Source organism: Trifolium pratense, linkage group LG7 (assembly GCF_020283565.1).
Source record: "Trifolium pratense cultivar HEN17-A07 linkage group LG7, ARS_RC_1.1, whole genome shotgun sequence".
Classification (NCBI taxonomy): Eukaryota; Viridiplantae; Streptophyta; class Magnoliopsida; order Fabales; family Fabaceae; genus Trifolium; species Trifolium pratense.
Window position 1 is genome coordinate 7,112,019 of NC_060065.1, and position 13,944 is coordinate 7,125,962.

Below are 13,944 nucleotides of genomic sequence, written 5' to 3' on the forward strand. Positions count from 1 at the left end.
ACGTCCGGACCGGGGTTCGAACCCCGGTCACTCCACTTTGTGTGTGTGTGAATTTTCAATGGTTTTACCATTTCGTCTATCAACAAAAAATAAGTAAAATCCCTGTATTCGACTAATTCTTGTGCACCAATTGATGTGGTGATTAGAAAAATGATGAAACTGCAACATAATTTATACATTGAGCACGTAACAATTATGAGGAAAGTAATTTCAAACTCCTAATTTTATGATGACAAGTAAAAAAGACTTGCAGTTCTGTTTCTTTTTCATAAATTCAGAACGTGATCAAGTTCAGTTATCAACACATAAATCGATATCTATCTGAGGCAAGTGCATCACTTCATCCATCATTTTAAAAAAAGCAAAAAGGTCGGCAGGAAAGAAGAATGGCGCCTTCGCCTGAGAGAGATGAAAGAGATGCTTCGGTAGACTTCCATCGTAGACGGAGAACATGTCTAGTGACGAAGGCCACTTTCTTTTTAGAGCCAGGTTGCATCATTGACTGGGTTTTCTCCGAGCAGATCATCGTCATAGGAAACGGGTATCCTTAACCTATCATGAACAGATGTAGATTTTTCTTTAGAAGTAACTGGTTCATGTTGATTTTGCATTTCTGATGCAAGAAAGGCACTGTCCGAAACATTTCCCTGGTCACTCCCAGCAAATGAAAAGGCCACTCCTTCAGAAGAATCCTCTTTCTTTGCCACATTTAGTTGATTAACATTTGGCTTCCTGAATTGTTTCTGCATTAATATAAACAAGATGGCAACGACTTAAATAAGTAGTTATTTAGAAGCAAATAACAATTTGAAGAATCTAGATAACATTATTTTTGAGCAAAAGCATGTAGATATAACAAATAAAGAGCTGCACCATCATTTATAACAAAGAAAAGCTTAATTTATTTGGATAGAGAAACGAAGAACGCCTACTTAATAGTTACTATATACAATTATACATGCATGACAGATGACAGAATAGCAATCTTATTTTTGTGAATCCCAACCTTTAGTCGTCACCAACCACAAATCAACAAGACAAGATAAAGTCCTAGGTTCCTCCCCACCCAAAAATACAAAGATTATTCACATACCTCAAACTCCTTAGCCTTTTTCATTATCTCTTTGTAGGCATTTGGATCCCGAACTTTTATGATGTTCCACAAAATGCCACCCCCATTACGGAATCGTCTACCATCAGCAGTCTTTTGGCCCCCGCAAGCCTGTACTGCATAAACCTGGGACCTCCACATGCAAATTTACAACGTATCAACTTGGGCATATTATCTATTGACAAAATCAATAAAACAAAAAACAGGTCCTTTCATTATGACACTAAGTAAGCAAGTCTAATGCATACGTAATATATACATGATGGATAGTGGGTACTATGCACCATGATTCCATGCGAAGTATATGACATGTACAATAATAAAATATAATGCCAAAGTCACTATATCAAATACAAAAAGAAGAAAAACAGAGTGGAGATGATATTTTTATTGGTATAATGTCCAAAAATTTCAGCGAAGCCAATGAAACCCCCAGTTCCCACTGCTTGATAATGCTAGTTTAGATTCAGAAATCTTGGCACAGAAGAAAGCTGCAGATTCCAGTAAGCAGATGACGAAAAGTCAATGGCTTTCCCATCCTAAAAAAAAAAACTAGATCCAAAGTTATATACAGTTTTCAGTGAGACTATCCCACATTTAGGTTTGATGGTAAAGCCAATTAAACTAAACACTAGTCTTCTGAAAACACCTGCCATATTTAAAGGAAAATCTTAGTAGTACCATAGTTTCTTTATTTTTTAGCTAGTCAGCAATGTAAGTTAATTACAAAAATAAATGGTACAACACCAAAAAGCAAAGGAAAGATGGTTTCATAAGTAAAATGTCATTGAGATAATCAGGCAATATGTTCTTTACATAAAAGATATCCAATTTCAGCTCTGAAATTGTTGGTTGCTACATTTTAGTGGGCAAAATTGACTACATCAATGACTTAATAGTCATTACTCATTAGTTTCCCCTTCACCAGCCCAATGAACACAAGCATAGAAAATCCATTATGGGTTTAAAAGTGAAAAAAATTCTGTACGTATGAACAGGGTCTGAAAAATTGAAGTAACAAATGTGAACATCAACCTTCACAATTGACAATTTGTAAATAATGAAGCGATTCGGCCAGGAACACCAAAGATCAAGCAGAGGATTGGAAGGAGCAAACTAGCATCTGGAAGAAAAATCTGCAAGGTTAGGGACAAAATTACACACATCAGAAATTATGAACGGCTGTATGGTACTTGAAAGAGTGGATAAGCACAACTAACTCAAGACTCGTCCAAATAGAATAACCTTAACTCTCACCTTTCCTTTAGCAGGCAAGTGAGCAAATTATATCTGCTCCATACCATAGCCATATTCCCATTCAAGAGAGGTAAAATAGATCACAAAAATAACAGTTTATTTCAAAGGATACAAAAAATATTCCAGCAGGAGATTAAATGAGTGGCCATTGAACAAGTGAGTGAAGCCAAGGTTAGAAATATTCAGAAAGTTGCCATAGGACCATATGAACTTGACATACTAGTAATTTGTAAGATTAAAACAAAGGTTGTGGAAAGCATCGCACAATGTGTTCCGTGTGGCTAACACAATACATACCAGAAAATAAAGATAATTCTAACAACTGTTAACAGCGCAGAGAACAATATCTCAGTTATCCTGTCAAACTAACACCACCATTGATGATCAATCTGGGAAGCAAAAACTTCCATATAATCAGAAGAAGAAAGGGAGAGATTTAGAATTACGAACTCATTGTAAGAAGAAGAATGGAGAAAATGAGTGGGAACTAAGACAAGATGCCTGGGTAAGAAATTAAGTGATAATAGATAGCAATTTGCAGCACAGGAATCCTTCAGCAGCTTTTGATGAAAGAAAAACAAGATGGTTGGATCGGTACATCCTGCAAGTAAGTAATATCTTCAAGTAGACCAATACCACATACTATCAAACAGTATCACCAATATTATTTAATTCATTTGAAACAGTACTACTTTGGTGGGTCATAGAATTGTTTTCCAACTTCCAAGTGGCAGTGGAATTTCACAGAAAATGTTAAAGATAAACTAATGAACAGAGTAAACTTGCTTATTAAATCAAAACTGGGTGCATAATAGGGTTCCAATACCTCTTTGATGATATCACTTAATGCAGAGATTCCAAGACAACCCGCAGCAGTGTATACCATGTATGACTTTTTCTCTTTCAAACGGCGACAGGTATCTAACACAAATCTGTATAGCACATAATTTGTTAGAAGGCTGATATACATTTGTTACATGGACAAACAAAACAATAACCTTATGCTTACATTCAATTCACTTCAAGGTAGGCGAGGTTGTGAAAACAAACGAGCAATTAACAATGGTACATACAATTTTAAACTAAATAAAAAAGGAATAGAAGAATGCAAGCAAAACCCTTAGAACTGAATTCCAAATTCTATTGGGCCACAAAGGTAAATAATTTTACAACGCCGTCAATAAGGTTTTTGAGGCTAGACCAATAAATAAGCATTAAAGCTAAGCTTGGAGTAACGAAATACATTTGAACAGCAGACTTCTTCTCCATACTTTCCCATACAAATTGCATAGGTTGAATAACTGTTGTACTAACAAAGCAGTAGAATGTTAAACCTACCTGTCTATGTTCATGCCATTAGATCCTGATCCTGATCCTGAACCCTTTCTCTTTCTCTTATTCTTCTTCTTCTTTTTCTTCTTGCTAGCTCCACACTTTGAGTTCTCGCTATGAGTTTGTTGGTTTGGTTCATTGATATCTCCAGCACTAATAAAATTTTGCGAATTGGACTCCACGAACTCTCCTTCTTCAACATCAATCATGTCAACATCCTCATACATGGCATCGCGAATGTTATCTCCTTCCTCCATTATATCAAACACCTGACCTGCATCAAGGGAATCCAGACAATGCACGTTCAAACCCTAATAAGTGCAATTCTAACGTTCTATTACTGAATTTTATACAATACGGAAGAAGCATCAACGATACAGATTACAGAATGAATGAATGAATGAATAAAGGAAATAGAGGGATACGAGTTTCTTTTACCTTTGCAGAGTTTCAGAAAAGAATCGCAACACAAACGATGGAACTGATTCAGTGTAAGTCGGTGGAATTACTTCAAATTCTTGCATTTCAAGCATTGTTACGGTTTAGTACCCTTCCTTTTTGGTACAAGCCCAAAAAAGTTTTATTTTTTTTATTAAAGCTCAATTACTCTTTAGGTCTCTTAACTATTTATTAGATTTGTTTTCTTTGTCTCTTAATAAATGTTAGATTTACTTCCTCCGATCCTAAATATAAGACAAAATCTACGTTTTAGATTCATTGAGAATCTAATATATCTGACTCATGTTAGGACCATAGGAAGTAATCCCTTGACTTGTATTTCAAATTCTTCCCTTCCATCAACCTTTTGCACAAAATGTTAGTTTATACGCAAGTGGCCCTGTCGGAATCTATGCTCACTAACCTATTAAACAACTTGAAGAAAACAAACTATCCTATATATTAACAATGCAAACCCATTCGTCGAGAACTATTTCAGCCAAAAATCATCCAGTTTTCAAAATACTGAACTCTCCTTGATTGGGCCACTGTTTGTTTAGAAAAAATAGGGTTTTTACTATTAGATTGTACCTCAAAATTCTCATCAATGGATACATCTCTCTCTTTCTCTAGACTCCTCTCTTCTTCCACCACCACATCACTCTTATCTCCCAAAACCAAAACCCTCTCTTCCAATTTTACCCTCCCCCTCAAACTCAACCGTTTCAACCCAAAACCTCTCCGATTTTCCACTTCATCCAAAATCTCCGCCACCATCTCCGTCGGCGACAAACTTCCCGAATCCACCTTCTCATACCTCGACCCCGCCGGCGAAGTCCAAACCATAACAGTTTCCGACCTAACAAAAGGCAAAAAAGCCGTTCTCTTCGCCGTTCCAGGAGCTTTCACACCAACATGCTCACAGAAACACTGCCAGCTTATCATGTGCGATTGTTCCAGCTTAATAGGGTGTTTTAGATTCGTTTTTCAAAAGCTTTGCGCGCGTAAATTGATTCTGATTATGGGAATACTATGCGGCTTTGTTTCTAGCAATTGGGTAAGAATATATTCTGATTCTTCTTTTCTCTATAATCATTTGAATAAGACTATTCTCAACAGTGTGTTATTGTTTGTGATTCTCACTTATAAATATCCATAATTTCTTTTCTTCTTCCATTGCATTTGAGGCTGAATCAGTCATCCAATTCGATTTCGAAATGGCAACCCAATTTGACATGTTGTGCGATGTTCTTCCTGGGCATAATTCATGGAAGTTCAAAGTTCGTGTCCTCCGTATGTGGGCAATTTCTTCTTTTATGAAGCCTAATGAGTTGAACTCTATGGAAATGGTGCTGATAGATGGAAATGGTGCCTAATGAGTTGAACTCCATGATTTAATTTATTTTTTTAGTTATTATTTCTATATACTGTTTTTTATTAAAGCTATTTATTGAATTGATTTTTATCATAGATTATCAAATTCTGGAGGTGTATACTCTCTTATTCATGGGAAACATTCCAATTCTGTCGTGGTGACTGATATCACTCCATTTGATCGTTTTTATCCACACAAAACTGTTCGTGAATTTATCGATACACAGGAGTCCGGATTTTTCGTGTTATGTGCTCGAGTTGTAGGTATATTTCACATAAATAAGTGGTGGTATCCCGTTTGCAAGTGTGGAAATTTTCTTGACATATGGGTTGGATGTTACTTCTGTGTCCAATGCAATATCCACGTTTTCTGTGTATCCTCGATGTATGTTCGGTTAACGATTATTTTTTTACTTATTTATAGTAGATATTAATCATAAAATGTATAGATATATTTAATTTAATTTTATATTTTTTTAGGTTTAAGTTACAGATCGCAATTGACGATGGGACATCAACTGTTCTTATTCAGTCGACACATTCTCCTCTTCGAGGAATTCACTGCCTTAATCATAGTTCATTGGTTAGAATTGTTTTTAAAAATTGGTATTAGTCGTCTGAAATTTGTAATTAATCTATGTGCCAATGCTAACTGCATTCGATTGGTCATTCTTATAGGGAATAGAACATGCATTGGCTCATTATGGAAGCAAGGCTTTTGAGGGGAAAGAAATTCTTTTCATAGCTAGGAAGACTTCTAGATCAGAGTATAGGTTTGAAGATTATGTAGAAATCATAAACATGACCGATGAAGAGGGATCTGTTCGTCGTTTCCATGAGCTTGGCAATAACTTTACTCCTACGAAGGTTGTTATAATTTGGAAAAACTTTATTTTTTTAGTTCTTGAGATAAACAATATTCTTAATTAGATTTTGTTACATTCAACCCCTGCTGTTGTAACCTAATTTTCGTTAATTTCATGCTCCTATTTAAATGCAGTCGATATATATTGATCCATTTGCCCAACTTGACGTGGAGGCGCACGATAGTGTATTAGTTTCAAGTGTGCAGAAATTTATCACTAAAGGGAAGAAGCCTTTGATTGATCTAGAAACTCCATCAAATTTTTCTTGTGTTACCACTGGATCATTCTCTACCTCAAATTTGATCAAAGCTAGGAAGAAATTGTCGTATGCCTTTAGTGAGTGCACCGGTGAAAGGAACATCTTTGAATGCTAATTAAGTGAAGTATGATTTAAGCCAAAAGTTTTTGGTTGACGTGTGTACTCCTTAAATGTTATAGTTTGGTACATCTTGTGTTAATACTTCTTCCTGTTTCATATGTAAACAAAAATAACTTTTTTAGATTCATTGAAAAAGTAATATATTTGGTCTATATTTTAGACTAAATACATTCATTTTCCAATGAATCTAAAAAAGCCGGAGGGAGTATATGTCACATTATCTAATGTTTCAATGTACTGTGGCTGTATGTTTAGTCATATTTTTCATTCTATGTGCGTAGGATTAATTCAACTTGGTTGTTTGGTCATGTTTAAAGGATGTACTTGTGTAAGTTATATTTTGCTGCATCTAATGTTTGGTCAGGCTGTCCCAACAATGCATTAATAAAATAGATAATATCATCTATTCTTTTAGCAGCGCTAAAGTTTATTCCGAAGCACTGGATTTTATCGCCAATAGAGTAGATAATCTTACTTAATTTTTAAACTTAATTACCACGTTAAATTCCTTTCAAGTGGATTGAATTTTAATATGAAAGGTAACAACATTGGAATTTTTATAAGAGTTTAATTGTTGTGCACCGTTGGTGTAATTTTTTTTTACACATACATCTTATTACGCGTTGCCACATCATTTAGTGAATATGACACATCACATATTTTTAATTACCATACACGATATGTTCGTATATTATTTGACGCATGTATAAAATAACCTTACACCGACTGTGCATATAAATTAAATTTTTTTTTATAAATACATAAATAATTTTTCCCACTGAATTAATATTTCGAAATACATGGTAGGTTGAAGAGAAACAGTGGGTGGGATTTGAAAAATTGCATGAGATTTTTGTTATAAGGTTTGGGCCACTGAGTGTTTAATTCTACTTCCTGTGACCCAATTGTTTGCTGCAATTGTAAACTGTGATATATTATACTTTGATTTTTCTTTTTTTTTTTTAGCCCATAAATAAGAAATGGTAAAGGGAAAATATTCCAACCGACCGAATACTCTGCGTTGGATCAAAGATGTTATGATGCTCTGTACTGCATCACACTTATTTCATCTTTCTATTAAAAAAAAAATTTTATAACCAAAATTTAGTTTTTAATCGGTATAATTAATCATATGAAGGACATCTTTGGATAGGTTGGAACAGAGTAGAAGATGATAGGATTGAGTTTTTTTTTTTTGTATGAAATTAAGGGCAATGATTTAGCTGAGTTTGTTGCATCTCATGAGGAAAGGTTGGCTTCAGTGCCTTCTGGTTGTGGATGTGTTGTTCCGCTGAAGCTAAAAAAGAGAAGGTGGAGGGGAAAGATGAATCTGATGATGCAACTTGCCAAGTCTATTGAAATTTTGTTCAAAAGAGTTATGCACTGTGATTCAAATCCGGAGATTTTGTTCGTTTCAAAACTGATAGCCACATAAAATAAGTGTGATAAAGGATATCACATGTTATCTCAAGCCTTTTAATTAATAATTTTTTTGCCACATGCCTTTTAATTATTTAGAGTTTGAATTATATGGGATATGGTGACATTATAAATTATAAAATTCATGTGTTTATTGTTAATTAGTAAATCTACATTGCTTGTCTGATGATATGATTTCTTCTTATTTAGTCTCCCTAGGCTATGTGTTAGTCATACCCCAATTAAAGACTTTTCCTCACCAAAAAAAATAAGACTGATTTTAAAGTAAAGACTATAACGGTAATTGTTCTATCCAACGGTAACATCCATCCCTTAATAGTAACAATATTTTTTTTTTTGAATGGCATATAAAATATATATAATAAGGACGAAAATACAGTCAATACAAAAAAACCAAGAGTATAAATACTCTTCATAATAAAACAATAAGAAACAACTAAATAGTAACAATATATTTCATTTCAATCTAATAAATTTAGAGATATTTAAAATAGTTTATTTTGTTTTCTTAATGGCAAAATATCTTTTATTAGGGTACTTCTTTTCTTATTATCACTTGCTTCCTTATTATTTTTATTATTAATTATGAAGTATTTGGAACATAATTATATTTAATTTTAGTAGAATGGACAGATAAACCAACATAATTATGTTTATATTATATTGATTTATCTGTACATTCTACAACGGTAATAAACAGTAACAATGTCGGTAAATTTACTATTCACCAACGGTACGATTTATCATTTAACAGTAACTTTATTCATTATATAAAGATATATGTTTTTTCAGTAATCACATATCATTCAGCATTTTCATGATGTCTAAGCTTATACTATTCGTCATCACTCTTCTTTCTTTTCTACTTTTATTTATTGATGTGATCAAAGTTGAAGAAATAGGTTACTTTTTACTGATAATTGCTGTAATTACCGTCATACCCTTATTAATTTTAGCTTGGATTGCTCATTATGCTTGGATGAATTGATTATTGTCAAGTAATGTATTCTACTTATTACTTTATTTTAAAGGAATATATTCTTTTTAAGTGATTCTGATTCTCCCATTTTATTCTGATTCTATTCCGTTTATATTCTCATAAAAAAAAATTATTTATATGATAATGATTATTCTTAGTTATTTTAAAAAGAATATATTCTTTATAATTATGTTCATTATATTTTGATTCTGATTCTCTAATTTTATTCTGATTCTATTCCATTTATTTCTCATAAAAACTTTGATTTATATTTTTATCTCATTTCTTCGCACCTCATCTTATAAACCAACTTAAAATTTTCGTATAAAAATGTTTAATGTTTTTTTTATTCTATTGGAACATTCCAAACAAATATTATTTTATATAGAAACATTACTAAAATGAGATAACAAACAATTGTTAACTTTTACATTTAAACTGGCCATTATACATCACGGCCCACGTGAACCCCATCCACAAATCAGAACCGTACGACTATGTTCAAGAGAATATGGTTGGAAGGCCAAATACAGCTTTATTATTTCTCCAGATATGGATTTTTTTTCCGATTTGTTCTATAAAATTTGTTGGGTTTTCTTTTTTTATTTTTATAATTACGTTATAGGAATGCTAAATTTTGCTAAACAAAATCATTATTTGGAGAGAGTATTAATAGACAGATAAATGATTTAATTGATTAATAAGTAATTATGTTTAATTAGACTTAACAGTAATTATTGATTTCGTAATGTCCCCGTTTGACATATTTATTTTTTACTTTTCTACATCTCTTTAAAAGAAATAGAGAAGTAAAAAATTATATTTGGCCTTATTTCTACTTAGAAGAATTAGAAAAATAAAATAAAGAAGTATAAAACAACGAGAAGTTAGTTCGAGCACAATTTTTTACTGATTTACTACTTATAAGGAGAAGAAAAAAAGTGAAAAATGAGTAGGATCAAACTGTATCTATGTTTAATTGTATTATTATTTATTTTATTCAATTGAAAAAATTAGCTTTGCGTACTCTCTATTCTTTTTTATATTAAACTAAAAACTGACATTCAGGGCTGTTTGAAGAAAAATTGATTTAATAAAAAAAAATTGTCAAGATTATTTTCTTACGTTACATTCCCCCCTTCATCTAACTCGAACCAAATAGACTCTCAAATAACAAATTTATTAAGGGAAATACCATTTTGGATATTTTCTAGGATACATAGAGGGATCTGGATTTCCTGCAGTGTATTTTGCACGCAGTTTCACGTTGTTTTGGATTTCGGCCGTTAGATTAAAATTAGACGTTCCAGATTATATATTAATAAAATCAACTGTTTGTAATCTGAACCATTCATTTATGATCGGACGGCTGAGATCCGAAACCGCGTGAAACTGCGTGAAAAATTTACTGCACGGAATCCTATTCCATACATAGAGGGGTTGGTTTTGATCGATCATTAATAGCTCAGCTACTTATATATGTTTGTAGGTTTTTTTTTTTAACCATGGTAGATTTTAGTTTCGTTTATGGGATATTTGTTGGTATCGATTATATATACAAGATTATGATCGAATGACACCAAGATTTAAAAATTAATTTCACAACAAATTTCATCCGTTGGTTTCATTTGATCCAAATGTTTAAATCTATTACTAAACAAATATTTTATCATTAAAATCGCAATTATACTACTTCCTTATTTGCTTCCTTATTTTGGTAGCATGACTTATGTTTTTCAAGTTCGAATCACAGGAATGCCAAACCTCGTGCTTTAGTTTGTCCCATGACTATTTTTAAGAAAAATTATTAAATTTGTCATATGCCTTTCTGAATCATCCATAGCTGATAATTACCTTCTTTTATTTCATGTTTATTAAAATTGTATTTAAATTAAATTTTATGAAAATAAAACTCATTGCTCTTATAAGAGAGAGTTCATAAAAAAAAAAACGAAGAGACAACTAATAAAGAATACTAATTAGTAGTAAAATAAAAACGAATTAACACTACGAAACCAGTAGGAAATTCCATAATTTAAGCTCTGCTATGTTTTTATGAGCTAATAAAAAAAATCGAGGAAATAAAAACGGAAACACGGATAATGAATTTATGATGATAATTTTTCTTTTAATTAGATGATAGAGAGAGTATTTGGTGGTCCACAAATCCTAGCTCAATTGGCAGAAATGCCGAAATTGCTAGTGTCGGACGTCGGGATCGGGGTTCGAACCCTGGTCACTCCACTTTGTGTGTGTGAGTTTTCATTGGCTTTGCACCGGTGTAATTTATATATATATATATATAATTCAATAGTATTTGATTGACATAAACAGTGTTATTTATTCCAATCAACGACTTAGCAGATCAATATTTTTCCATTCAACTATACCAATTTCAACAAAGGAAATATTTTGGGTGATTCCATTTTTATTGTTTGAATTTTAGTCATCCTTAGTGGGTCCTATATGTTTCAAATTTTTATTTTTTTTATTTTTATCTCTATATGTTTCAAAGTTTCATTATAAATATGTCATATTATGTATGATATTCATTATATCCCCCTTTCATCAATCCCATAAAAAATGGATAATAAATATGAACACCTTATTGATGTATTACCAAAGGCATCTTTCATCACTCTTTTTTTAGTTAATCAGGTTATTTTATAATTTTATATTTATTGTAATTGGTTGTTGGTTATACTGCTTGGTGTATTATTCTGTGTTATTTTTAATGTGGAGTAGTTGGCTTATTTTAATTATTACTATGATTGTAGGAATTTGGTGAAATTGAGCCAAAATTCATGGACAAGTTTTCTCAAAGATTGAGTTCTTCTTGGGAGATATCTAATTTTGTCGACAAAAGCCTTATTGTAACTTCAAATCTAAGTATTTCTCAACCTCTTATTACATTTGGTTGGAAGGAGATGCCAAATGTATTTGAGTTTTATGGAGATCAATTTGTCAAATTAGGATACTATGGCAATGATATTTTTCGTTTAATTTCGATTAGTCCTCTTAAATATAACTTTGATATTCCTGTTTATCATAGTCGTTCAATGAGATATGGATCTACTTGGAATTATTCTGTTCGTTTAACGGACGATACCATAAACAAGCCTTATCTGGTAAGATTTTGTTTGTTTGCTTTTTTTTTTAAATATATTTTTAATGATTTGTGTATCTATTTACAACTTTTTTGTTTAATTTTCACATGTTAGAGTATATTCAACCACTTTGAAGGATACGTTCGATTTCACAAATCTCAGAATATAATTGTGCGTTGTGAGTTGTGACAGTGGACTTATTATTTCTTTTGATGTTGCATCTACCGAAGATCCATTTGTGACAACTTCTATTGGACTCGCTTGGAATGATTTTTGTAAAATCAATAATTTCCATGCAGGTGATACATTGCGTTTCAAATTTGATGTCGTCAACCCAAATAACATGGCTCACGTTTACAAAATTGATGTATGAACTAGCATCATGTTGTAGTGCATTTCAGTAAAATGCGCACAATCTCTTGATTCTATTTTTAGTTATTTATATGAGTTTTTATTTTCAACTTCCTTTGTTATCGGTTAACTTTTATCCAATATTAATGATATCATTTCAACTTAAATATAAAATAGTATTATATTATTTTATTATTTTTGTTTAATTAGCATTATTACTTGAAATTTGTTGTTTTTATAAAGAAAAACAAAAATATTTACATTTAAAATATTGAAAAATAACTTTTATTGACACGTCGTACATCATGAATAGTTTTCCCGTCTCCCGACGCTCCTTGGTACAGTCTAGCACGCTTCACAGTAGGTTGTCGGTTTTATTAATTTTTGTAATATAAGTCGAACTCCACAACGGTAACAACGCCCGTCAACAGTTATACTGTACGGTTGAATAGTATCAACATTTATCTATAAATTCCTCAATTTCATTCATAAATATACCAATCTAAAAAAACTCCCCTTCTATTTTCTAAATGGCAAAATATCTTTTACTAATGACTTCTATTCTTACCATTACTTGGATCTGTTTCGTGATTTTCCACCATGAAGAATTTGGAAAAGTTAACTCATTTTTTATGGTTCTAATTGTTTTGTTCTTGCTAATCATAGCTTGGATTATGTAGAATCAGTAAGGATATGTTTAAAATTTTGTTTTGTTTTTCGTATTTTGTGTTGTTTGTCGAATAAAAGTATGTTTGTTAAATCTTAGCATGAATTATGTACTATTAGTAGGGATGTATTTAAAAATTCGTTGTAACTTTTTGTTGTTTCTTAAATTAAATTATGGTGTTCGTTGAACATAAATATTGATTTATGTATTAATTAAAGATAAGCTATTTTCTCATTTTATTTAATTATAAGAGATATATATCTTGAATTATATTTTGATTCTTATTCTAATTCTTATTCTGATTCTTATAAATTCATGTTCTATACTTATTGAGAATATTCAATAATTTATCTCTTATAAGTAAAATATTTTTACACACACCTGTTTTAAATAATTTGTTTAAAATTTAGCAAGTTATATTTGAAATTAATATCTCCAATTGGGCATGGAATTTATCAACTCCCTCATCAACTGAAATCAATTAATTAATATATTCAACAAAAATATTCAATAATTTATAATTTTTTTATATAAGAGATATATTTTGACGGTACTCATTGAGACAAATCTGACAATATCTCATATGTTAATATTGTTCTTTATATATTTGTAAAAAAATATTGTCAATTTTTTTTATTAATAG

The 13,944-nt window shown here is 31.5% G+C and overlaps 2 protein-coding genes across 2 annotated transcripts; one reads left to right on the forward strand and one right to left on the reverse strand.

Moving 5' to 3' along the window:
• Nucleotides 1-128: 128 nt before the first annotated feature.
• On the reverse strand, nucleotides 129-4,290 carry LOC123894248. The gene is made up of 5 exons (XM_045944192.1): nucleotides 4,139-4,290; nucleotides 3,707-3,974; nucleotides 3,195-3,300; nucleotides 1,094-1,237; nucleotides 129-743 (listed from the first exon to the last, which is right to left on the reverse strand). The coding sequence occupies exons 2-5, from the start codon at nucleotides 3,955-3,957 to the stop codon at nucleotides 480-482; spliced, it is 765 nt and encodes a 254-aa protein (XP_045800148.1). The 5' UTR covers nucleotides 3,958-3,974; nucleotides 4,139-4,290; the 3' UTR covers nucleotides 129-479.
• A 403-nt stretch (nucleotides 4,291-4,693) lies between these two features.
• Nucleotides 4,694-7,174, forward strand: LOC123895755. The gene is made up of 6 exons (XM_045946245.1): nucleotides 4,694-5,195; nucleotides 5,326-5,506; nucleotides 5,627-5,897; nucleotides 5,993-6,095; nucleotides 6,191-6,379; nucleotides 6,513-7,174. The coding sequence occupies exons 1-6, from the start codon at nucleotides 4,746-4,748 to the stop codon at nucleotides 6,750-6,752; spliced, it is 1,434 nt and encodes a 477-aa protein (XP_045802201.1). The 5' UTR covers nucleotides 4,694-4,745; the 3' UTR covers nucleotides 6,753-7,174.
• Nucleotides 7,175-13,944: the final 6,770 nt, after the last annotated feature.

Excerpts from the sequence above, each read along its gene's own strand:
- LOC123894248 (XM_045944192.1), bottom strand. The coding sequence starts at position 3,957 with ATGGAGGAAGGAGATAACATTCGCGATGCCATGTATGAGGATGTTGAC. Across the intron at positions 3,301-3,706 it reads AATGGCATGAACATAGACAG|ATTTGTGTTAGATACCTGTC; the intron begins GTAGGTTTAACA and ends TGTGCTATACAG. Across the intron at positions 744-1,093 it reads AAAAGGCTAAGGAGTTTGAG|AAACAATTCAGGAAGCCAAA; the intron begins GTATGTGAATAA and ends ATATTAATGCAG.
- LOC123895755 (XM_045946245.1), top strand. The coding sequence starts at position 4,746 with ATGGATACATCTCTCTCTTTCTCTAGACTCCTCTCTTCTTCCACCACC. Across the intron at positions 5,196-5,325 it reads GCTTTGTTTCTAGCAATTGG|GCTGAATCAGTCATCCAATT; the intron begins GTAAGAATATAT and ends ATTGCATTTGAG. Across the intron at positions 5,507-5,626 it reads GGTGCTGATAGATGGAAATG|GTGTATACTCTCTTATTCAT; the intron begins GTGCCTAATGAG and ends CAAATTCTGGAG.